Source organism: Ictidomys tridecemlineatus, chromosome 2 (assembly GCF_052094955.1).
Source record: "Ictidomys tridecemlineatus isolate mIctTri1 chromosome 2, mIctTri1.hap1, whole genome shotgun sequence".
NCBI classification, from domain to species: domain Eukaryota; kingdom Metazoa; phylum Chordata; class Mammalia; order Rodentia; family Sciuridae; genus Ictidomys; species Ictidomys tridecemlineatus.
In genome coordinates this window covers 118,991,813-119,017,642 of record NC_135478.1, presented here as the reverse complement: position 1 = coordinate 119,017,642, position 25,830 = coordinate 118,991,813, and the positions used below count along the sequence as shown (strand labels likewise).

At 41.8% G+C, this 25,830-nt stretch overlaps 1 protein-coding gene across 3 annotated transcripts in view; it reads right to left on the bottom strand.

The window, feature by feature from the left end:
• Kremen1 (kringle containing transmembrane protein 1) overlaps nucleotides 1-25,830 on the bottom strand; it is a 71,515-nt gene that overhangs the window by 21,639 nt on the left and 24,046 nt on the right. For all 3 annotated transcript variants that reach the window (XM_078039670.1, XM_078039672.1, XM_078039673.1), the window contains exons 3-4: nucleotides 23,178-23,269; nucleotides 504-628 (exon numbers count right to left, since the gene is read on the bottom strand). In XM_078039670.1, coding sequence (XP_077895796.1) covers nucleotides 504-628; nucleotides 23,178-23,269 — 217 coding nt within the window. The remainder of the gene's footprint in view (nucleotides 1-503; nucleotides 629-23,177; nucleotides 23,270-25,830) is intronic.

The window sequence follows — 25,830 nt, the reverse complement described above, 5'->3', positions numbered from 1 at the left end:
AGAGGGAGGGAGGAAGGGAGGGAAAGGAAATGGAATTTTTTTCTCTCTTTCTGATGTAACAAACAGTAGTATTATTGAACTTCAATGATTAAGAGATGAATTTCAGATAAAGGAAGGGATAGGAAGAAGAGAAAATATTCTGGACTGGTGAACAGGCTAGAAAGTAAACCATGACCTTGTCTTATTATTCTCGGATTCTCTGTGAAGCCATTGATGTCCCTGCATAACACTCATGAGCGGATACCTAACTCTGTCAGAGGTCACACCGGGAAGCAGCTGTTGGGGATTTTCCTCTCCTCTTTTCCCAGTCTCTAAACAAAAGTGCTGCCTCACACTCCTGAATCCAGTCCACTCCTCCTTTCATTGTTCCTTGGCAGAAAAGTAGAGCTATACGGTTTGACAGGTTTTGTTTTGTGCTAAAGTTGTACATATTTTCAAGTCAGCTCAGCAAAATGCACTTCTGTCTATTTTTTCCTACAGTCACACAGCCACAGGATCATTACCTTATACCTCTGACTCCGGCAAAAACTGATGCAGGTTTGTATGGTAAGTTTGTTGGATGTTTTACTGGTGCCAGTTAGAGGAGGTGGATTTCCATGATCCTGGTAGCAGCCAAGGTTTCCAGGCACTAGAGAGGGGATGGGAGAAGAAGAAAAAGAAAAAAAATTTGCAACATCTGGCTGTGAATCACTGAGAAGAAAAAGCAAATTGTGCCGGGTACTTTTATCTCAGCCAATATTTCCACTCCTGAAGTATAAATAAACTAGCAGCAGCTTTAAAAATGGAAGCCTCTCTATTTTATGCTAAAAACCATGTTTTTGTCTTATTCTGAAGAATATATGAGATTCTTAAACTCTAAGATGCTTTTTTAAAATACTTTTTTTTTAGTTGTAGATGGACACAATATCTTTATTTTATTTATTTATTTTTATGTGGAGCTGAGGATGGACCCCAATGCCTCACATGTGCAGGCAAGTGTTCTACCACTGAGCCACAAACCCAGCCCTTTAAAAAAATTTTTTTTTTAAATTTTTAGTTGTAGATGGACTTGATAACTTTTAAAATTTATTTTTATGTGATGTTGAGGATTGAACCCAGTGCCTCATGCATGCTAGACAAGTGCTTTACCATTGAGCCACAACTCCAGCCCTACGATGCTTTTTAAACCTTATCAGTATTGAGAGGGCTGGGTGTGGTGGCACACATCTGTAATCTTAGTGGCTCGGGAGGCCTCTGAGGCAGGAGGATTGTGAGTTCAAAGCCAGCCTCAGCAAAAGGGAGGCACTAAGTGGGGATGTGGCTCAGTGGTCAAGTGCCCTGGAACACCCCACCCAAAAAAAAAAAAAAAATTGCCATTGGTGGAGATTCCCTGAGATCTTTTGGTGAGTGAATACGTTTCTTACTGCTGCTGGGACAAAATTACCACAAACCTACTAGCTTATAACAACATACACTTACTATCTTTCCATTAGGGGTCAGAAGTACTAGATGGGTAATATCAGGCTAGCATCAGGTGTCAGCAGAGCTGAGTCCTTCTTGGAGGCTCCAAGGTAGAACCTGTTCCTTGCCATGCCCATGTCCTAGCAGCTGCCCCTATCTCCTGGCTGATAGCTACACCATTCCTCTCTGGGGCCGTCATCACCTTCCTTCCCTCCTCTACCTCCACTGTCACACTGCCTTCTTAAGCTCAGATTCTGCCTCTCATTGTTGTAAGGACAACATGATTATATTAGACCCAGGATAATCCAGGATAATTTCTCCACTGCAAAATCCTTAAACACAGCAGCAGAGTCCCTTATGCCATCTAAGGTCATATATTCACAGACTCGGGGGACTTAGAAAATGGACATCTTTTGGGTCATTATTCAGCCTACCACAGTGAGCACAAAGTTGTGTTTCACAAATGCACATCAGATGGTTTGGTCTAGTAAAAAAGCTATATCTGAGGGCTGGGGTCGTGGCTCAGTGGTAGAGCGCTAGCCTAGCACATGTGAGGCACTGGACTTGATCCTTAGCACCACATTAAAAATAAATAAATAAAATAAAGGTAATGTGTCCATCTACAACTAAAAAAAAGTGATATTTTTTAAAAGGTGGTCATGTATAACTAATTAGAACAAATTAAAAAAAATTAAAAAGCTGAATCTGAGAATAAAGGTACCAAATGTGGTAGACAACTTTCAAAGATAGACCTCAATGATCCTGCCATGGACTAGATGTTTGTATATCTGATGACGTAATAAGAAATATGCATTTGGTTTCTGCACCTGGTTCCTTCCACAGTGCTCCCAATCCCTTGGAATTTCACAGGTGGATTGGAGCATCTTTTGTTCTAATGAGGCAGCTCTTGGTGGGCTCCTGAACAGCCTCAGGATGGGCTGACCAGTAGGAAGACCAAGCCGTGGTAAGACTGCAACCTTCAGTCCCATCCCCCTTCTCCAGGAAGGGGAGACTGGAGCTAATAATCATGCTGTTATGGTTTGGATGTGAGGTGTCCCCCAAAAGCTCAAATGTGAGAAAATGCAAGAGGGTTCAGAAGGGAAATGACTGGGTTGTGAGAGCCTTAACCCAATCATGAATTAATCACCTGATGAGACTGAGTGGTAACTGAAGGCAAGTAGGGTGTGGCTGACTTGGGAAAAACAGACACATCTGTTGTCAGAAGTGAAGTGTGTGAATACATAGGAAAAATATGTTTTTCTCTTTTACCACCCTCGAATGTGTAAGTGGAAGCCTGACTCCCCAGTTGATGGTCCGTGCAGGAAGGGCCCTTGGGAGATAAGCTGGGTTAGATGAGGTCATAAGGGTGGAGTCCCCACAATGGGATTAAATGCCCTTAAATGAAGAGGTCAAGTCCAAAGCCCTCTCTCTTTCCACCATATATGGGAACAGCAAAAGATGGCTGTCAACACACCAGGAAGAGGGGGGCCTTGCCAAACACTGAATCATTGGACACCTTGACCCTGAACTTCCAAGCCTCTCTAACTGTGAGAAATAAATGTCCACTATCTAATCCACCTAGTCTGGGGTATCTCGCTATAAGCAGCCTAAACTGCCTAAGACAGGTCCCTACCTCCTAATGTTCAAACCCTCCCCTTGACTGTGGGTGGGACCAATGACTTGCTTCTGACCAACAGAAGATGGCAACATTGATGGGCTATCACTTCTTTGATAGGTTACAGAAGACTGACTTGTCTTGCTAGCAGACTCTATTGCCTTCTCAGTTTCTATACCTGCACAAAGCAATACACCATGAGGCTATCTGGCAAGGAACTGAGAGTGGCCTTCAGCTAACAGCCAGTATGGAACTGAGACTTTCAGTCCAACAGTCCACAAAGAATTGAATTCTACTGACCACTGTATAAACTGGAAAGCGGGTCTTTCTCCAGCCGGGCTATCAGATGAGACTCCATCTCTGGCAAACACATTGACTGTAGCTTAGTGTGACACCTTGATATAGAGAGCCTAGCTAAATCAGAGCCAGATTTTGTAACTCATAGACTATGTGAGAAAATAAATGTGGGCTTCTTTAAGTTACTAAGTTTTGGGATAATTTGTTACACAGTAATAGATAACTAGTACATCTAAATAACACAGACTAAATATATGTTTATTGAATGAAGGAATGAACTCATTGTGGGTCATAGACAAATCACTCTGGACTTTGGTTTTACATTGGTGTTATTAATTTTGGAATCACTCTACTATTTAGTGAAGTCCTTTCCCATTCTCTGTCTTCTCATAATTTATATAACTGATTAAGACACGAATGACCTCTGGTCCTAGAAGCACTTCAAGGTTAGTTGAAAGTTATGTATTATCAATTCCAAAGTGACACCCATGCAGAGTCTTAAATGGTATTGTTCCTTTATGTTTAAGATTGAAAAACAGCACTGTCCAGTTTAATCAGCTTTATTTCCACATTAACTTATTATTTTTCTTTCTTCTTTGTGGTACTGGGGATTTAACCCAGGGGTGCTTTACCACTGAGCTACATCCCCAGCCCCCCCTTTTTAATTTTTTATTTAAAGACAGGGTCTTGCTAAGTTGCTTAGGGCCTCACTAAGTTGCTGAGGTTGGCCTCAACTTGGGATTCTTCTGCCTCAGCCTCCTGAGTTGCTGGGATTACAAGTATGTACCACCACACCCAGCTCCATATTATTCTTTTGAGTACATAAAAATACACACATGTATGTGTTTGTATATGTACACACACACATACACACACACACACACACACACACACACACGCACTTTTTATTTAACTATCAAACCAGCTCATTTAAAATTGGCAGGAAGTACTCTGCTAACCCAAATACTCACCCTTCCCCCTTTGAGCCAAGTGGTTACCCTTCTCCCTTGCGTCACACATGGTTCAAATATAACAAATGTGGCTCACCACACAAATGTTAAAATGCATCTTTCGGAAACAAACCAAATCTCTATAGTAGCAAATGTAAACAGAATAGCTCCAGGCGGCAGGAGTCCAGTGTTCAGTGGGGGCCCTACTTGGAAATGTCTGGGTCTTAGGGTTTTAACAATCGCAAAGAGTTAGCTGCATCTCTATTCAGGGGCATAGGAGTTACGATGAGTTTGTTAAAGGGAACTTACATATGGAAACCTGCACCATACGTTAAATGGTTCTTAATAAGAATTACTTGATCATCATCATTTTGGTCGCTTACTCTGACTTTTGTTTCATTTATTCTATTATGCTCACAAATAAGCATGTTATTATGTATTAGTTTACAGAAAGCCTAAGGCACATAGTCATAAATGTTACAGTTAGACATCAGTAAGGCTACGGTTTGCAGCTGGAATCTATAAGATTTATTCCTAACAATTTGGTGAGCAAATCCAGACAGCTCATGTTCCAACAAGGCAGGGAGGTCCCACCACACCATGAGGGTGGAATGCTGGGAATCAGCCTGCACCCTGCTGCTGTTCTCGCTGGTTTGAACATCAATGGCCTGAGGTATCATCCTTGCCTCCCAAGTCCATCCCGTGACAAACAGTGTCAAGTCTGCCTCCTGAAAATCTCACACAGTCCACCTTGCCACTCCTGCAATGCCGACCCACGTCTCCTCCCTCCTAGACCACAGCCTGGGACTCCTATTCCATCGCCATTTCTAGGCTCTCCCACTCTCATTTAGGAAGCACATGCCCCAGAATAATCTTTCCAGCACATGCCAGGCAGAATGCATGGCAAGTGCAAAAGCATGAGGCAAGAACAACCTTGTCCTTGTAGGAACAGTAAGTAGCAAGCATGACCGGTGACAGAGGAAGGGAAAGGCAGCAGCAGTGGGAGAGCTATGAGGTTCTGCCCCAAATCCCACAGCTCCCTGGCTGCTCCTCACCTCCATGAGTCCAGCCTTTCTTGTACTGTACACAAGGCTGCACCCCACTTGTGCTGCTTCCCTGCCTCCCCCCACCAGCATGACCTTCCCCTCTAGCCCTTGACTCTCATTCTGTAGGACGACCAGGTTGTAGTGCATTTGCAAGTTTCCAAACATACCTTGCTCTCTGGTCTCTGGATGTTTGGACTTGCTATTCCCTGTGCTGAGAATATTCTCCCCTTAAGTCTTAAGACTGCAATCTGAAAATCATGAGCTTGCTTATTCTCTCTTTTTTTCCCTCTTGAAGTTCTGTGGCCCTCACAGCCTCCCTACCCTACCCCCCTAAAAAACAGAGGGTTTCAGGCCATGCCATATGGTCCTACAGCAGTCTATGCTGAGTTTGATTCCAAACATCTATTACTTGCTTCTCTCCCCAAATAACCATGAACAACTTATATCTTCAACATACTACTGAACTGGTCCCAGTCACACAGCAGTTGCTCTGTGACTCTGCTGAATGAACAAGCTAAAATCACGGGGTAAGCGGGAAAGGTCCTTCTTAGGCAGCTTCAAGTGATAGGGTGAGGTGGAGGTGAAAAGCTGAGCTCATCTACACAACAGCATCCACTAAAGCTAGTACTCATTGTTTTTGATTCTTTCCTGCTCATTGTCTTCTTTGACTATCTAGAAACTGTTTTGGATAAATGAGCTTTCCATAAAAGTCACCTATAAAACTTAAAATCATCATCATCATCATCATCACTTTGGATGAAACCTTTCCAAAATGTACTAGATATGTCTTTTAAAAATTTAACATAGTTTAATTTACTTTATATTTTTCTTGGTGACTTGAAATCATCAAAAATCCTTCACCAAAATGGCCCCAGACTGGTGTGCTCCTTTTACGTATGCTCTTGTGTCTGACTTTAGCAGTTCATTTGTCTTCTTATTTGCTGACTCCGTTTGGTTTGCTGTAAATACTCACATGGTGTAGATAGAGAGTTCTGGTCTCTCTTCCTTTTTTTTTTTTTTTTTTTTTTTTTTGGTACCAGGGGCACTTAACCACCAAGCCACATCCACAGCCCTTTTTTTATGTACAGACAGTTTCACTGAGTTGCTTAGGGCCTCGCTAAGTTGCTGAGGCTGGGTTTGAACTTGTGATCCTCCTGCTTCAGCCTCCCAAATTGCTGGGATTACAGGCTTGCACCACCGTGCCTGGCTCTTCCTCTTTTTATAAGAACATTAAGCCATCATGGCCTCATTTAAACCTAATAATCTTCTAAGGGTCCCATGTCCAAATATCACATTAGGGATTAGGACTCAACATATGAATTTTGGGAAAACACAAACATTTAGTCCAAAGCAGTTGCTGTCACTATTAACCATGCTTGGAACCTCAGATCTCTGAGATGCCCCTTTTAGTTGTAATGACTTACTACTACTTACTGATTTACTATTGTCAGGCCCGCAGTCTGCTTATTCTCGTCTTTTCTAAAAAAAAATATTTTTATTAGTTTTTGATGGATCTTTATTTATTTATATGCAGTGTTAAGAATGCCTCACACATGCTAGGCAAGTACTCTTACCACTGAGCCACAACCCCAGTCCTGCTTATTCTCTTCTTAATTGCTTCACAGACTTAGAACAAAACTATGGAGCTTATTAGAACTGTATAAAAATTAAGAATAAGCCAGATGTGGTAGCACACACCTATAGTCCAGCTACTTGGGAAGCTGAGGCAAGAGGATCACTTGAACTCAGAGTTCAAGACCAGCCTGAGCAACATATTGAATGTCTGGAGCAGTCAGCATTTTTTTGTTTATCTGTTTGTTTTTAATTTTTTTTTTGCAGTTGTAGATGGACATCATGCCTTTATTTTATTTATTTTTTATGTGGTGCTAAGGATCGAACCCAGTGCCTCACATGTGCTAGGCAAGCACTTTGCCACTGAGCTACAGCCCCAGCCCCTTGTTTTTAATGTGTTTTTTTATATTTTAAAATTGTTTTCAGTTGTAGATGGACACTAAAAAGGACACAATACCTTTATTTGTTTTTATGTTGTACTGAGGATCAAACCCAGTGCCTCACACGTGTAAGGTGTATGCTCCACCACTGAGTCACAACTCCAGCCCCTTGATGTGCTTATTTTATTTTTTATTAGTGCATTATAGTTGTACATAATAGTGAAGTTCATTATGACATAATCATACATACATGCAATATAATTTGCTCCATTTCGGCCCCCAGGACTTCCTCTTTCCCTCCTCTTCTCCCTCCCCCTGTGTCCTTCCTCTGCTTACTGGTCTATTTTATTTAGTGCTTTTGTAAACTGGTGCTTTATAGATATCCATTAAAGGTAGAATCCGCTGTGGTATACTCAGATAGGTATGCAGCATAATTTGGTCAATTACAGATGGCATTTTGCATTGAGACAAACCCTAGGATTTATCTGGCCCTTCTATCATGATCTTTCTAAGCTCAGTTTCATAAATAGTGGAGTGAAGGAGAATTCAGCCCTCAAAGGTTTCTTGTGAAAAAAAAAATGAGATAAATTTCTAAAAGTTAATACTACAAAGTTTGGCAGGATGGTATGTGCTGAATAAAAACAGTTTACTATCATTATACATAATAAGAGTTCATCATTTACCACACAAACAAGGACAACTTGCTGAGTAATAAAAAAGTAAAAAAGCATTGATTTATAAGACAAAATCAAAGGCAGCCACATCAGAAAGTAGTTTTTCTGGACACTAAAGTATTAATCTCTTACATCTGTCTAACATACGGTGCACTTCACATGTGTCATCTTACATGAAGCACTAGCCCTATTTGGGAGAGCAGAAGAGAGGCCATTATTCCTATTGGACAAAGACCAGTTAACAGTGTGAAGGGACTTGTATAGGGACATGCATGCTGGAAATGGAAGGCCAGGGTAAAGTCTATGGGATTTTTTTCCTTGATGTTCCCTCCCTCTTTTCTTCTAGGGCCGGCCTGCAAGCTAAATGAAAGTGACTCCCTGAGATTCCCAAGGTGGCCACCCCCCTAACCTCTTCCCACCCTCCCAGGGTGGGTGGGGGGAGATGGGGGATGGAACCAGGCCTGGCACATGCTGGGGAAGCACTCTACCACAGAGCCACACTCCAGCCCAAGGCTGAGTTCTTACACACGTGGGTCCCTCAACACTCTGTACCCTGAGGGGAGCCTCTAAAACAGCATCAGCCTCTGAGGGGTGCCACTGCCCTCTGACTCGTACTGGAAAGTGTGGCTCCAAGTCTCGCCAGAGAAGACACGTCATATTGTCTTCAAAAGCATTACTGGTCAACCGATTGGATTTCCAGACTGGGTCCCACCCTGTGTTCTTCCCAGAAACAGGGAGGAAAAGTCCATTTGAAAAAGGATATTTGTTCTCAAATTCCTTCTTACTTTCAAGGCCACTTTAAAGTCCTTGTGGCCTGGTCATGCATTTTTCCTTTCACCGAAGAGGCTTCATTGCTTCCACTTTTTTAAAAAATCATCTTAACATACAAAATGGACCCCTTGTTTAGCATAGTTGAGGCTTCAAAACTCATGACAATTAAGTACAGTCATCCCCCCTTATCTGCAAGGAATAAGACTCCCCAGTGGATGCCTGAAACCACAGATAGGGCTGAACCCTGTAATTTCCCTCCTTTACAAACACACATATTTAATGCCTTTTCCATCTTGACTAATAGCTTATCATATACTGTGGCCTTAACTTTTGCAGTCTGAGGTACGAAAGCAAAACTAGCATGCATTTCTTTTTCCTTACTTACTATTCCACAGATAGAAGAAGATTCATCCTTACTGTGATCATAGCAACCTTAGCATATGATTTTTTTCTTTCCTTTTTAAGTTGGGAATGTTCCCCACCTTTTCACTTAAAGGAAGCACTTTATGATTCTCTTGGCATATCCAAACTGCCAGCATGACTACTTTAGAGATTTGGAGCCATTATTAAGTGAGGGCTATTTGAACCCAAGCACTTTGATACTGTGACAGTCAATCTGATAACTGAGATGACTATCAAGTGATTTAATGGGCAGGTAGCAGAAACAATGTGGATACACTAGACAAAGGGATGATGCACATCCCAGTTGGGACAGAGCAGGATGGTGCAAGATTTCAACATGTAATTTAGAGTGGAGTGCAATTTAAATTTATGGACTGTTTCTAGAATTTTTTTTCTCTTTTCTTAAGAGATAGGGTCTCACTATAGTGCTTTGGCTCAAGTGATCTTCCTGCCTCAACCTCCTGAGTAGCTGGGTCTACAAGTATGTGTCACCATGCCCAGCTCTAGAATTTTTCATTTGATATTTTTGGACCATGGTTTACCACGATTAACTGAAGAAATTGAAACCATGGATAAGTACAGACTATTATACAAAATTCTCTTGCAATTTTCAAAGTTCTTGGTTCAAGGTAAAATTTTAGAGGCAGCTGTGGGGAGATAGTCCACCCTTCAGATTAATCCAGGAACTGGATTGTTGCTAAATTGCTTAGAGCCTTGATAAGTTACTGAGACTGGCTTTGAACTTTCAATATTCCTGCCTCAGCCTCCCTAGCCCTGGGATTACAGACATGTGCCACTTTCTTTTCTTTCTTTCTTTCTTTTTTTTTTTTTCAGTTGTGAGTGGACCTTTATCTTATTTATATGCAGTACTAAGAATAGAACCCAGTGCCTCACATGTGCTAGGTAAGCACTCTGCCACTGAACTACAACCCCAGACCTATTCTTTTACTTTCACAGGGAGGTTCTGGGAAACCAGGCAGGCTGGCTAAATACCCATAATACTCGGATATAACTGTGGCTTTGTTATGAAGATGCTGCACACACCACCATGGGGGAGGGGGGTGGGGCTCCAGGGACAACAGTCCTTCTCTGAGAACCACCTATTACTCATGTTACCTTCTCAAAAAATCCACTCCCATGACTGCCTCTGGCTGGGGACAGGTCAAAGGACCCATCATCCTCTGGCCACAGTTGACTCACACTGGGGCCACCAGGCTCCTTCTCCCAGGAAGCTGGCATTGGGATCTAGTCAGTGAATTGTAGACACTAGACTTGTAAGGATCTGTCAAGTACGAGTTGAGGATCCCAAACTCACGCCTGGACCACATGAGTGAACAAGTGAATTGATCCTGCTGATATACAAAGAGGAAGAAGAATGGATGCCAAGCTAAGAGACAGGCAGAGAAGGGATTCCATGGGGCCCAGTGAGAGGTGGTGAGAAGGGCATGCCACCTTCCTAGGTGCTTGGGATGGAGGGTTTAGGTTCTGTGATTTACTCCTAATGTCCTTCCAATAAATTCCTTTTGCTCAGGTTAGCCTGAGTGAGTTCATCCAACAGAAGGCATGCCAAAGACTGCAAAAGCTCAATTGAATTCAAATGATCTTTCACATAAGAAACACCCCTGACAGATGCTATGCTTTCTCTTCCAGTGTTTTGATCGGATCTGGGACATTTGCGTTAAGAAACCAGAATAAGTTCTTGTTCTCTGTTTTAGAAAACTTTTCTTAGCTCTGTAGAACTCCTTTTATTATTATTTTTATTTTTTGGTATCAGGGAGTAAACCCAGAGATGCTTATTAACTACTGAGCCACATCTCCAGCACTTTGATTAAAATTTTCCATTTAGAGACAGAGTCTTGCTAAATTGCTTAGGGCCTTGATAAGTTACTGAGACTGGCTTTGAACTTTCAATATTCCTGCCTCAGCCTCCCTAGCCCCTGGGATTATAGACATGTGCCACTGTGCCTGGCTTATTATTTTTTTCTTAAAAGTAAAATCTACTTTTTCAGACATAACTCCTGTGCTTTAATTATTTATTTTACTTTCGAGACAAAGTCTCATTATGTTGCTTAGACTATCCTCAAACTCATGGGCTCAAGCAATCCTCCTTCCTCAGCCTACTGAGTCGCTGGGACTACAGGCACAACCTCTGCTTTGTGTGTTTTGCAACTGGGGGATGAACTCAGGGGTGCTCTAACACTGAATTACATTCCTTAGATCATTTTATTTTTTATTTTGAGACACAGTCTGCCTAAGTTGCTGTGGCTGGCCTTGACCTTACAATCCTCCTACCTCAGCTTCTCAGGTGGCTGGAATTATAGGCATGTACCACCACACTGTCTAGCTCTGCTTAGTTTGTCCTTTAGCCCTGTGTTGATATCATGCTCTGCCCCAGAGGTCCTAGGTTGGTGCCTTTGTAGCTCATTTCTTCCTTCTCTAGAATAAGAACACATGAGATGGTGCAACTGGTGTCCTGTGAGAGGACCAATCATTTTCAACACTTCATTCACAGAATTCATGGGTTCAGTATGAATCCACCATATTCTCCAGCCTGTGACCATGAGCACCTACACTCTGTTCTGTCCGTCTGCAACATCTGTTGCACACCCAAGAGCTGCCATCTTGGTCCAAGTCTTATCACAACATGGCCTCACCTACTGCTATATATTTCTCTCTAAACTGGGCACAATGGCACATGCCTGTAATTCCAGCAACTCAGGAGACTAAGGCAGGAGAGTCACAAGTTCAAGGCCAGCCTCAGCAACTTAGCCAGGCCCTAAGCAACTTAGCAAGACCCTGTCTCAAAATAAAAAATAAAAAGGGCTAGGGCTAGGGTTGTGGCTTTGGGCTGGGGTTGTGGCTTAGCGATAGAGCACTTGCCTACTAGTATGTGTGAGGCCCTGGGTTCGATCCTCAGCACCACATAAAAATAAATACATAAAACAAAGATATTGTGTCCAACTACAACTAAAAAATAAATATTTTTTAAAAATAGAAAGGGCTGGGAATGTAGCTCAGTGGTAAAGCACCTCTGATTGCAACCCCGGTACCCAAATAAATAAATAAATCTCTATACATAAAATGCTCCTTGTTGGTCACTCTGGTTCTTCTGGCAACCTTACTTTTGTGCCTCTGAGTCTCATATTAACTCACTTATATACAGAAATAAGCACAGCTTTTTCGTGAATTGTGAAATTCTGAGTTCTTGCCTGGGAGGACTGGCAGCTTCTGCTTCCTCTGTGAGGGAACCCAGTCACCATATGAGAAGCCTGAATACACTGCTGCAGAGAGGTCACTGAGCAGAGGCAAGAAACCATCTCGAACCTCCAGGTCTGGCAGGGCTCCCACTGCAACCACCTCATCAAGCCTAGGTGAAGGTAGCAGGGAGCCTCGCAGCTGAAACTCCGCCAGCCCATGGACATGGGGGAAGTGATAAACTGTTGTTACTTCAAGTCACTCGGGTTGAGGTGGCTTATCATTTGGTAATAAACAACTGAAACACCCTACTTGACAAAAGTTCGGTCCAAATTCAAAAGGAATGATACAGCTGAGAAGAAGAGCTCAGTGTGTTGACTTGGGCTGTTTTTTTGTTCTGTTTTGTTTTCAGGAACACCACAAACATCCCAGGCAAGAAGACACAAGTCATCTTTTACTCTTCTTGCTGTTCATCCCTCATATATTCCACTTGTCATCAAGTTCAGTCTCCTGTAAACGCGGCTTGGATTTAACCTTTCCTGTCTAATCTCACTGTTGCCATTGCGGACCAGACCTTTATTCCCAGGTTTAGAATCTACACCCATCCTCTCTTCTCCAGCCTTCCTTTCTCCAGTCCATCCTGGAAGTGGACCCTGGGCTCCTCTTCTTAGATGAAGGCTTTCAGCAAGTCAGTCCCGTCTTCTCAGCTCTGGCTTCCAAGGTCTCATCTGGTTCCTTTCAGTCCACTTGGCCACTCCGGGCAGCCTGGATCCCAGTCCACATGCGCGTCATCCCATGCTCTTCAAGCCTCTGTCAGCCTGCCCTAACCTAGTGCTCCCTGCCCTATCCAGCCGCGTCACCTTTCTCCCAACTCCCATGATCCTTACTGAGATCCTTGTCTTCAAACAGTCTCGACACTCTGTTTCATAATTCAACACTTATTCATATAGTTGGGATGCTAGTTCCCAATTTTATTCTACATTTATAACTCAGATTTCTGAATTCTAATTACATCAGAAGATTAAGGAATTCTTTCTTATGCTTATGTATGCTCCTTACAAGCAAGTGCTAGTGTAAACATTCTCAGTAAAGTCATCCTTATGGATCTGAATGATTTTTCCTTTTTAAATTACAAATGTGCTTTAGAATATTCTGTGTGTCAAGGAAAAATGTCCATTTGGTTTAAAAAGTCTTTATTGGGACGGGGGATTAAATAACATCTGCTATAAAAAGTAACGGAGTTGGGGATGACGTTGTGCCTCAGTGGTAGAGCGCTTGCCTAGCATGCGTGAGGCACTGTGTTAGATTCTCAGCAACATATAAAGGCATTGTGTCCATCTACAACTACAAAGATATTTTTAAAAAATAATAATAATAACGGAGTCCATACCGGATATGAAACCATAATACTGCATTATAGGAAACCGGGTGAGGTGGCACAGGCCTGTAATCCCAGCTACTTGAGAGGCTGAGGCAGGAGGATCAAGTTCAAGGCCAGCCTCAGTAATTTAGCAAAACCCTGTGCCAAAATTAACTATAAAAAGGGCTGGGGATGTAGCTTAGTGGTCAAGCACCCAGTGTTCAATCCTCAATACTGGGGGAAAAAAATAAGAAAACAGCAACAACAACAAATGTGGGGGCTCTTGAGTCCCCTGAGTTGAGTGCTACATAAGGTCCTGTGAGCTGGCCGCTGAAGCAGCAGCTAAAGGACCATATCAAGCCCCAAGTCAGTAGGATAAAAAGGTGTGACCAAAAAGTAAAATCAGGCTTAGTGTGGTGGCTCACGCCTGTAATCCCAGCAACTTGGGAGGCTGAGCAGGATTGTGAGTTCAAAGCCAGCCTTCAGCAAATTAGCAAGGCCCTATGCAACTTAGCAAGACCCTGTTTCAAAATAAAACATAAAAAGGGCAGGGAATGTGGCTCAGTGGTAAAACACCTCTGGGTTAAATCTCCAGTACCCCACCCCCCCAAAAAAAAAAGAAAAAGAAAAATCAGGTCATCAATAACATATTCTGGGAATCAGATGGCAGGAATATGCCAATGGTAATCCATTCCCAGGGGAAAGCAAACCACCACTGTACCTACTGATACTTTCATGCCTAGTATGAGCCAGGTCCTGTACTTGGGGTTGCATGCATTTTATTCATTTAGTCTTCAAAATAATCAGGACACCAGATGAGAAAACCAAGACTCTGAGAAGAGTCCTTCTGCCTAAAGCTATTAAGTGAATAATGATCTGAGCCTAAGCCAAGGGATTCTGAAGCCCACATTCTTTCCAGTAGCTTGTATTGTATCTCATGGGAAGAGATATGACTTCATAGGACTAGGAAAGAATATTTAGAGAGCACCTGGTCTGGCCTCTACTGTGCTGGGTGGAGGAAGACTAATCAAATATATGGTTATTTTAGTGGCTGCCAGGGAGATGCTTGGATGCGGGGTGGGGGAAGAACCATAAATTCCATCATCACCCCTCTACAAATAAACACACAATCCATGTAAAATGAGCGTGCCTGCTATGCAAATGCAGGTCCACAGAAATCCTCTCTAATTTAATCTCTGCTTCACAGGAATTCCAGAGCTACCCTGGCTTCTGCCTCTGAACAGCTTAGTCTAGTTAGGAATACAAAAGTACTCATAGAGAGCAAGAACAATCAACACTAAAACAGGATTCTGACAAGGACAATTTGGGTAGTCATAAAGGTTTCAACTGGACAAAAACAATAAGTAATTACAATTGAAACACAGAAGAGGGACCACAAAATTTGTATTATTCCTGTCACTTTCAATATTGCTTTAGCTCCTGAAGAAAGTGGGAGGTTTCATTTTGGCTGCAAAGCAGAAATGATGAACAGAGCTGTGTCTTGAGAGAGAAGGTGAGTTTCAACCACAACAGTGAAACGAAGTGACAGGAAAGCCCCTGAGGCCTGCACAAAGCTGCTGATGCAGTGTTCTGGGCAAAGGGTACAAGCTGGGGAGCCCTTTCCCAGCTGAGAACAGCTGGGCAGGAACACCCTGCAGAGAAGGCCCAGCCTCCTAAAGGGGGGGCTCTGCTGTGCAGTAAATGCTTCCTGGATACCAGGGCAGCCTGCTTTGCTCCTGGGGCTGGGGATTTCCCAAACCCAAAGAAGAAAAGAAAATGACTTAGAGCTAACAGCATGGACTGCAGACCCTCTGTCGCCACTGAGTTAATCCTCTGCTTTCCACGATGTCAAAAAGGCAATCTTAATAATTCAGCATACTATCTGAATTTCAAACTTTAATTCCCAAACAATCCACAAAGAAAATTCTAAAGAATGACCTCAGGGGCTAGGGATGTAGTTCAGTGGTAGAGCACTTGCCTAGCATGAGCGAGGCCCTGGGATCCATCCCCAACAGGAAAAAAAGAAAAAAGACCTCAGTGGTAGCCCGCACCAACTGTAGAGCCCCTGTCTAGAAATAATGGAAGCGAGGCTATTCTCACGTACTAAAAGGAAAAGGCACTCGGCTTAGGCTTACTGAGAATCCTAGATTCAAATCCTGTTTGAGTACAATCCTTGACAGAGCACCTAACCATGGAGCTACAGATTTTCTCATCTATAAAATGGGGGAGGAGTGGACACACTACCGACTTTTCCGAATTGCTGAAAAAGTTAAGATAACGTAAATGTGAATATTTTGTACATGGTAGGCACTTGACAATAGTGAAAAATACTGAACAGCAGTGCTGACATCAAGATGCAGAAAGTGCTGACAGAAAGAAAACATTTCTACAATTGAGAGACCGCCCTGACCACCACTGCCAAAGCGCCCTTGGCTTTCTACTCAAATTCTTTAAGGCAGCTTTTGAAACTCCTTACTAGGGATCCCAATAGGAAGCTTTCAAATCCTGTTTAGGGGGCTGCATTTTTGTAAGGCAAATACTAACAGCTGAGGAAAACAAATCTATTTTAACCAGACCAGGACATTTATTTAGCTAAAGAGAACTTGAGGTAACCAGCTAAGACTGACCCGGGATTCCATGTGGCCAAGGTGCCTTTGCTGGCATGCTCTGAGAGCTGGTCCCTGTGAAGGACACTTATCATGGATTACAAAGGAGAAAGCTCACCCCAAATCCCTAGTACAGGTTTCAGGAGCTACGGAGGAATGTGTCCTTTGAACATATAGCATCTCCTCAGCCTCCTGGACCAAGTGCAGGCTCCTACCAGACCACAATACCCCTTACCTGGTCTCATGGTTATCTACTCAGAGCTCATCTCTTGCTCCTTCCTTCTTAAAATTTATGTTTCCACAACCCTGACTTACTTGGAATTCATCAGCGAGCATGAGTGTTTGTTTCCTTGCCTCCAAGACCTCTCTTTCTCTGCTCCACCCAAACCTCCACCTAGACCCTCACTACTGAGAACAGCTGGGCAGGCATCTGGCATCCCAGAAGTCGGGTGAGGAATGGAGACTCCCAGGCACACTCTAGATCTACTGAAAAAGAATCTGAATTTTAATGAGATCTCAGGTGACTGAATACACTTTAAAGTTAAGAAGCTCTGTGCTAAGGCCCTACTTCTTGGACAAATGGGTGGCCCTGTCTCCCCCTCCTTGGGCAGATCCCACTCTTTATTGATCCCAACCTTTTGCTCACGTCACCATGGAGTATTTTGTATGTGCTCCTCTGTTCATGGATCTGTCTTGTGTGCTAGAATGGTGGCTCTCTACAAGTGGCAGGTTATACCATCATTTTATCCTCCATGGATACAAGGTCTGGTATATATATGATCAGAGCTTAAGGAGCTTAACTTCTAAATATGTTTGAAGTTTTTGTGATTTTAAACCTTGACCTTTAATATCTAACTTTAATAACTACTTCAATAATGAATAGTTCTAATAACTTTAAATAACTAATAGTTTTAATAAGTTTAATAGCTAAAACTTTTTCTTCTTTTTTTTTTTTTGGTACTGAGGATTGAACCCAGGGGTACTTAATCATCAAGCCACATCCTTGGCCCTTTTTATATTTTATTTAGAGACAGGATCTTACTGAGTTGCTAAGTGCCTAGCTAAATTGCTGAGGCTGGCTTTGAACTCACAATCTTCCTGCCTCAGCCTCCCAAGCTGCTGAGACTACAGGTATATGGCACCAAACTTAGCTAATAGCTAAAACTTTAATAACAAACTATAACAATGAATTCAGATCCTTGTGAGCAACACGTAAAAGTATTATGTCACCGGACTGAGGATGTGGCACAGTGGTAGAACACTTGCCTAGTATGGGCGAGGTTCTGGTTTCTATCCCCAGTATGGCCAAAAAAGAAAAAGAAAAAAAAAAGTAACATAATTTAGGTTAATCATGTTACATATTTCAATCTAAATACTCTGAATGTTACATATATGTTTTGTTGTTGCTGTTGTCTTTGATGCTGTGGATTGAACCCAAAGATACTTTACCACTGAGTCACATCCCTAACCCTTTTTATCTTTTATTTTGAGACAGGGCCTCACTAAGTTGCTTAGGGTCTTGCTAAATTTCGGAGACTGGTGTTAAACTAGTTGATCCTTCTGCCTCGCCCTCCTGAAGTCCCTGGGATTATACATATATGCCATTATGCCTAGAATACTTGTGTATTTTTAAAAATATTTAAAATATTCTAAGCTGTGGAGTGATGCACATCTATAATCCCAGATACTCAGGAGCCTAAGGCAGGAGGAACAGGAGTTTGAAGCCAGCTTGGGCAATGTAGCAAGCCCTTGTCTCAAAATAAAATATACAAAGGGCTGGAGATGTATCTCTGATAACAGCATCCCTGGGTTCAATTCCCAGTACAGTTGTAAATCAATAAATATAAAATAAAATATTATAAAATTAATTTAAAATTTTAGTCAGTCTATAGTCAAATGTCTGTACCTCAAAAATGAATTTTGCCAGGCACAGTGGTGCACACCTATAATCCCAGTGGCTTGGAAGGCTTAGGCAGGAGGATTGCAAGTTCAAAGCCAACCTCAGCATTTTAGCAAGGCCCTAAGGAGCTCAATGAGACCCTGTCTCTAAATAAAATACAAAAACAGGGTTGGGGATGTAACTCAGTGGTTAATGTCCTGGAATTCAATCCCTGGTACTAAAAAAAAAAAAAAAAAAAAAAAGAGACAGAGAGAGAAGAAAAAAGAATTTTTTATAGCTGAATTTCTTTTTTTAAAAATTTTTTTTTAGTTGTAGATGAACAAAATATCTTTATTTCATTCATTTATTTATTTTTTAAAATATTTATTTTTAGTTGTAGTTGGACACAATACCTTTATTTATTTATTTTTATGTGGTGCTGAGGATCGAATCCAGGGCCTTGCATGTACGAGGTGAGCATTCTACTGAGGATCCACAACCCCAGTCCCTCATACATTCATTTTTTTATGTGGTGCTGCAGATCAAACCCAGTGCCTCACCTGTGCCAGGGAAGCACTCCACCACTGAGCCACAACGCCAGCCCTAGGTGAATGTTTTTTAGCAAACAAAAAATAGCTTTAAAAAATGAGAAGGTAGGGGGGACTTCCAGCCATGGAACCGCGCTCACCTCAGGGGCCACCCTTACTTGTGGAGATGCTTCAGCATCATAAGGACCTTGTGAGGAAATCATTCTGACTTTTGAGAAATACTGATGCTGCTTCCAAAAGCCTCCCCTGCTTCATCCTCCTATTTTTCAGTCTACTAATATGGTCTTACATACTGTCGACCAAGCAAGATTTATGCAGCCCTAAAGCAACAGGGGAAAGCGATCAAGGACTAGACCTCCAAATTTGTCAGAAGTTGAACAGGAATGGACCATCAATCCCCACTCTGCATACATGCCATTTCCTTTTGAAGATTCCCGGTCAAGTCTGCTTGCTGGCAATGGTAAATGATCCCAGGACTTTGGACACCCCATAGTCTGATGATGGGATTAATACCTCCTGACATACTTATACCCTAGCACAGCATACTAGGAGGGAGAAAACTGATCACCTATGGTCTCAACACTCCAAAAGCAATCACTTAGCCCTCTAGTTTGCCCCTTTAAATAAAATTACTTAGAAATATTATAAACCTAAAAAAAAAAGAGAAGGTAAATTTCTCATGCCAGTGTCCTTAGGATCAAATCAGCTATGTGAAGAAAACAATATTTGCCTTTAAATGTTATTTATAGACCATTCCCCCACTCACAATTATGCAATTCACTTTTTAAAATCATCACAAAACTTTTATGAAGAACCCACAGGTAAAACAGAATAAAGCAAAGGCATATAAGGTCCACACAAAATGTCCCTCAAAAGAAATGAAATGAAAGGAATTACAATGATGAGGATGATTATATAATAAAAGAGAAATATGGAAAGGATTTTAGGCCTCCCCCTCAAAAACCAAACCAGGGCTGGGGCTGTAGCTCAGTGGCAGAGCACCTGCCTTGCACATGTGAGGCACTGAGTTCAATTCTCAGCACCACATAAAAATAAATATACAAAATAAAGACTAAAAAAAAAAAAAACAACCCAACAGGATCATGAAATCTAGAGGATGGGATCTAGAGGGATGTTAAACTCGATGATGTTGGAATTTGCTTTTAAAATCTATTTTTCCTGGCTCTAATAAGAACTGAGTTTTCTAAGAAACATACTGGCAGAAACAATTTGAGGGCCAAATCCAATTACCTCAGAGTTATTTTCCTTTTAACAGTAAGTTCTGATCCATGCTCCGTAGGTCGAGAGCACCATTCAAACTTCTCTTTGCCCCTTTTGAACCGTACTTCGTACTTCATCGCTGCCTCCTGCTTGTTGTAGGCCTTCTTGTAAGACGCCAAGGGGCAGAGATTCCGGTCTCCACACAATGGCCCACCATTCAACCCGATTCTGCTTTGTCCCTAAACATTCATTCCCCTTGGCTCCTGCTGGGCCTGTTATATTCAGATATGAACTTTCCAGGAACCTGATCATGTCACAGGCCTTTTCCTGTATGACAAGTTCAGTGCTAATCATGAACAGTGGGCTTTACACAGAGGGTTAGTATTAATCATGAAAAGTATGACTCCACATCCAGAAATAGGGCAACACTGGCCTAAAAGAGGCAAACTGCATCTCTGTTAAATCCACCAGGCTATTACCAAGGTCTCTTGCTGCAGAGAGCACTAGAAGTTTTCCTCATCTGTGTTAAGCAGACACACTGGAAGCACAATATTCTGCCAGATTCCAGGTCTGAGGTTCGGCTTAATGGGGAGCGCCCTTGTGACCACAAGGTGAACCAAAGGGTTTTCCAGAGAACCAAAGCTAGACACCACTTACCCTCCAACCCCACAATGAGGTGCTATTCTTATTCCCAACTTTTACAAGTCTCTCTACCTAGAGCATTTGAGAAGGCTATCAAAGTGCAATAAAAAAATGGAAAAAAAATATTTAATTTTTTTCTTTGGGTCAGTAAGGAATATTTGGCAAATATTACAAATTAGAGATATGCTAGGTGGTTTGTATTATTTTGCTATAATTTACTCTTTTGGAACCTAGTTTCAATGACCACATGAATCAGCTCCTATTGGCCCAAATTATATTTTATAAATGTGAGTTAAAGATTATCTTTCCACATAAAAGTGCCCAGATTGAAATCCCCTCTTCGTCATTCCTGAGAGAATGACACAGGCTGGTAGTAAAAGACCATCTTTGTGTAGAACAAATGGACCGAGGAAAATCTACTTTCCTCTCCCCTGCCCCTTTCTTCTTTATACAACTAGAGCCAGATGGAATGAGATGTTTTTTCATTTTAGAAATTTGATTAAGCAGACTGGGCAAAAGCCCACTCTTCTGGTCTTTACAGTTTTCTCAATTTGGGGACTGAATTAAGGCACACTCAAGTTGGAAGATGGTGAAGCGGGGCCTCGGGCCAGGCAGTAGTGGCATTCCAGTTAGGGAAGGCAAGAGCTGGCCTGCAGCAGCTTCAGCAGCCCTTTCTTTTTCCTTGAAGCATGAGAATGCAGACTGCTGCTGGGGCCTGAGGGAGAAGGGGCCCAGGGCCCAGGTCCCCTGCAAACTGCCCTGTCACTCTATGTGCACATGCCTCTTGATCTGAGCAGTGAGAGAGCTGCAGGGCAAAGAAAAATATGAAACAACAAGGAAAAAATAAGCTCGCAGACTTGTTAGGAATGAACTGTCTTTTTCTTCAGCTTTAGGAAGCTCACAACCCTGTTCCTAAATTCCCTGTTTAAAAATATATTCTAGGGCTGGAGGTACAGCACAGTGAAGTGGGTTCCACCCCTAGAGCCAAACACACACAAAATATCAAAAAATTGTATATATTCTAAATATTACATTATTAAATTTTTTATATAGTTGTCCCTCTGTATCCTCAGGTTCTATACCTGAGGGTCCCACATTCATGGATTCAACCAACCATGGATGAAAAACATTTTGGGGAAAAAAAAACTGCATCCACAGTGAATATGTACATTTATTTTCTTGTCATTATTCCCTAAACAATACAATATAACAACTACCTATACAACATTTACATTGTATCAGGTATTATAAGTAATCTAGAGATAATTTAAAAGCATACAGGAGAATGTATATAGATGATATGCAAATACTATACATCTTATATAAGGAACTTGAGTGTCCATGGATTTTGGTACCTGTTGGGGCTCCTAGGACCAGTCCTTCTCAGAGACTGAGGGATAACTGTAGCACCAGATTCATGTTCGTTTCCATACTTTAAACCTTCTGAAACATCTTTCTACAATATTTTCTATCTTGTTTTTCTTTTGTTTTGTTTCTACATTGTTTTAAAGATTATTTTGCTGGGCAGGGTGGCACATGCCTGTAATCCCAGTGGCTCAGGAGGCCGAGGCAGGCAGATCACAAGTTCAAAGCCAACCTTTGCAGTTAGTGAGGAGCTGAGCAACCTAGAGAAACACTGTCTCGAAACTAAAATAAAACAGACTGAGGATGTGACTTAGATTTGTTAGGTATGAACTGGGTTCAATCCCTGGTACCATACCAAGTAATGATAATGATAATGATGATGATGTTGTTTCTTTTTAAATATTTTTTTTAGTTGTAGATGGACACAATGACTTTATTTTATTTATTTATTTTTATGTGGTGCAGAGGATTGAACCCAGTGCAAAAGGGCAAAAGCCCACTCTACCACTGAGCCACAACCCCAGCCCAGATGTTGTTTCTTTTTAAGATTCTTCTATACCATATACTCTCTAAAAGGTCTAAGTGTCCTTTTGCCTTGGTACCCTGCATATAATAACACTGAATACAGGAATAAATGAATGAAACAGTTATAAAACAGGTCTTTCTTAAAAAGACTAAAGAAAGTCATTAAGAATTATTATCATAAAAATCAACAGAATACTTTACCCTAATGTGGGTAAAGTATGGGCATTGTATAGTATTTAACAAGTTATTTACTAAGTATCATTTTTCAGGGATCTTTTCAAAACCAAATAATAACAAGTTTTCATAATGTAGCTTCAAAATGCTTAAGAAGGTTCATTCCAAAAAAATTTATTCCCCAAATTCATTACAAAAAGTGCAAATTTCCCCCACACCAGCCTGATATTGAGCTATTGCCCTCTTTAACTATAAAATAATTAACATGAGGAAATTAACTAAGAATTCTCACTAGACTTACCCATCCCAGGAACCCAGGGAATAGGGTGCTGAGGAAATGGGCATCCTTATTTCTGAAAAGCCTCAAAAAATAAAACTCCTCAGCCCAGGATGGCTTCTCCTTGCACCTACTTCAGGAAATCCGCCAACCTGAACTACCTGTCCTTTGGCCGTGACCTTCCACTCTGCACTTTGTGCACAGGTCCTGTACATCATCAGTGGGATATTAGTCTTACTCTGGCACGTAGGAATCTCGCAGTACTTCCAGTAGACACCGTCCTCATGCTCTGCCACATAGCACCAGGGGCTCACATCTCCATCCGGGTTTCTATTGGGGAAAAGGATACAATTGATAACATTGCTGATGTTTTAAGTTAACTGGCTCATTGCTTTTCTATTTTACAGAGAAAGAATTGCTTTGGGTCCTGGTTATTTCTAATAATTGGCATATATCTCAATGTCCTCTCTTATTAAGAAGGAAAAACAGGTTAATACTACAAGGAGAAGCCTATCCACTCTGACATGTTCTTGAGGCTGGGAAGAAGTGAGAAAAGCTCCAAAAAATTCACCAAGGTATAATGAGGACAACTGATCACTAAACCAACTGTGCCAGACACTGGGAACACAGAAGGTGGAGGTTCAACAGCTGGGTGAACACAAAGCTAATGGGATGTGAACTGACACAGAATGGCACTTTGGCATTTGGAGGTGTTTTTTTTTGTTTTTGTTTTGTAATGGGTACTTTACACTGAGCTATATTCTTAGTCCTTTTTTTTTTCTTTTTAAATAAATACCTTTATTTTACTTATTTATTTAATAACTTTATTTATCTATTTATTTATTTATTTTTATGTGGTGCTGAGGATCGAACCCAGTGCCTCGTACGTGCTAGGCAAGTGCTCTACTGCTGAGCCCCAGCCCCAGTCCCCCAGTCCTTTTTAGTTTTTATTTTGAGACAGGGTCCCACTAAGTTGCTTAGGGTGGCCTTGAACTTGTGATCCTCCTGCCTCAGCCTCCCGAATTGCTTGGATTACAGTTGTACACCACCATGCCTGGCTCCAATAGTATAATATTTAAAAGGTAAAATAAGAATTCACAAAATATAGACCCCACTGGCAAGTTCCCACTAGGAACAAGCTGGTCATCTCACATTTGACAGAAATAGGTCCTATTTCTTACCCCAAACACTGACTACTTAGAAATTCTGAAGAAAACAGTGCCAAGTTTCAGTTAGAACCTGTGATCTTGTCATCCTAGCCCAAACTTACGATATAGCAATATTTTTTAAAGATTTATTTATTCTCATTTCTAAATAAGAACAGCTTGGAATAAATGCCCTTTAGGATCTTTTCAATTCAGAGACATCATGTGATGCCGCTGAAGTGGATCAAATAATGGCAAGGACTACTGGACACACAGAGAAGCCTCGCCTCTCTTCACCACTTCCCAAGGTTCTTTTATTTAGATTCAGGATACTGGAAACCTAACGCTCCAGTTAGGCCGGAAATGGGCATAAAGACCCCACTGCTGGGAGCTTTGGAGCAACCCCTATCAAGCTTGAGCGGGATAAGCCTATTGTATGGTCCAAAAGATAAGCTTCCCTGAGGCACAAAGGGTCCCTTTATTTCTTGTGCCCAAAGGCAGGTGCCAGCCCCAACTCTGCTCTTCCCAGTCTCTGCCTTTCCCTCTAATCCAAATATCTCCAGCCCAGCCCAGAGAAGAACATTCCCATCACTTGCCAACTCAGACATCTCAGATGCGATGGGTCTGAAAAGTCACACAAGACAAACATGGTGTCGGGTGACAGCTGAGAAATCAAAGTAGGAGAACTTGTACAAAGCCCTTCTTTAAACAGTATTTCACTGTCATTTTCCTCCCTCCATTCAGTGTTCAGCTTTGATGTAGTATTGGGTAAAGCCCTTAGAAAACAACTGTTTATTATCAATGTCAAAGCCACTCTGAAAGGCATCAGAATAGCTTAAATAAAGAACAAGCAAATTCATCCTTACTTCACTGTAAGTGCTGAAACAAAAGGCCTGGACTCTCTGATGGGATAATAATCAACAATTTCAGCCTCCCTTTTTTGAAGTATAAACTGGTAATTCAGGTCTGGTACATTCCATCAAATCAAAGGAGAGGGTTGCAGCTGGCTGGGGCTCAGGAGAAAGGTGCTCCTGGCCCTCACTGATCTCTTAATGGATATTTACTTGTGTGTTTCTGGAAGGCTGTGAGTAGAGATGGGTACTAATCTGCCAGGAGAAAAAAAACACAAAACTTTTTCATATAAATAAACTATAAATTTATTTAATTATAAATTAAGTCTCATTGGAAATTTAAAATTTAACTGAAAGTCAAATTTAAAAACAGGAGCTCTGCCGGGTGTGGTGGCACATGCTTGTAATCACAGCAGTTTGGGAGGCTAGGACAGGAGGATTGCAAGTCAAGGCCAGACTCAGCAACTTGGCAAGGCTCTAAGCAACTGAGTAAGAGCCTGTCTCAAAATAAAAAGGGCTAGGGCTGGGGCTGGGGCACAGTGGTTAAGGGCCTCTGGGTTAAATCTCCAGTACCCCAAAATAAAAAACAAAAACAGGAGCTCTTCTGAGAAGACCTGCTTGACAGAAAGCAAGAGAGTAGTAGAATAAACCAAAAGTCTACTACTAAGAGACACTTTAGAGGTTTGGGAGTATATCTCAGTGGTAAAGCCCTGCCATGTTAGAAGCCCTGGGTTCAATCTCCAGCTCACTAGAAGGAGGAGAAACTATTGCAGCAGCAACTAGGCACAGTGCGTCTGTCCATGATCTCAGCTACACTTGGGACACTAAGGGTTGGGGTCAGGGTTAGCAAGACTTCATCACCAAAAATACAACACAAAACAAACAAGGAAAAGGA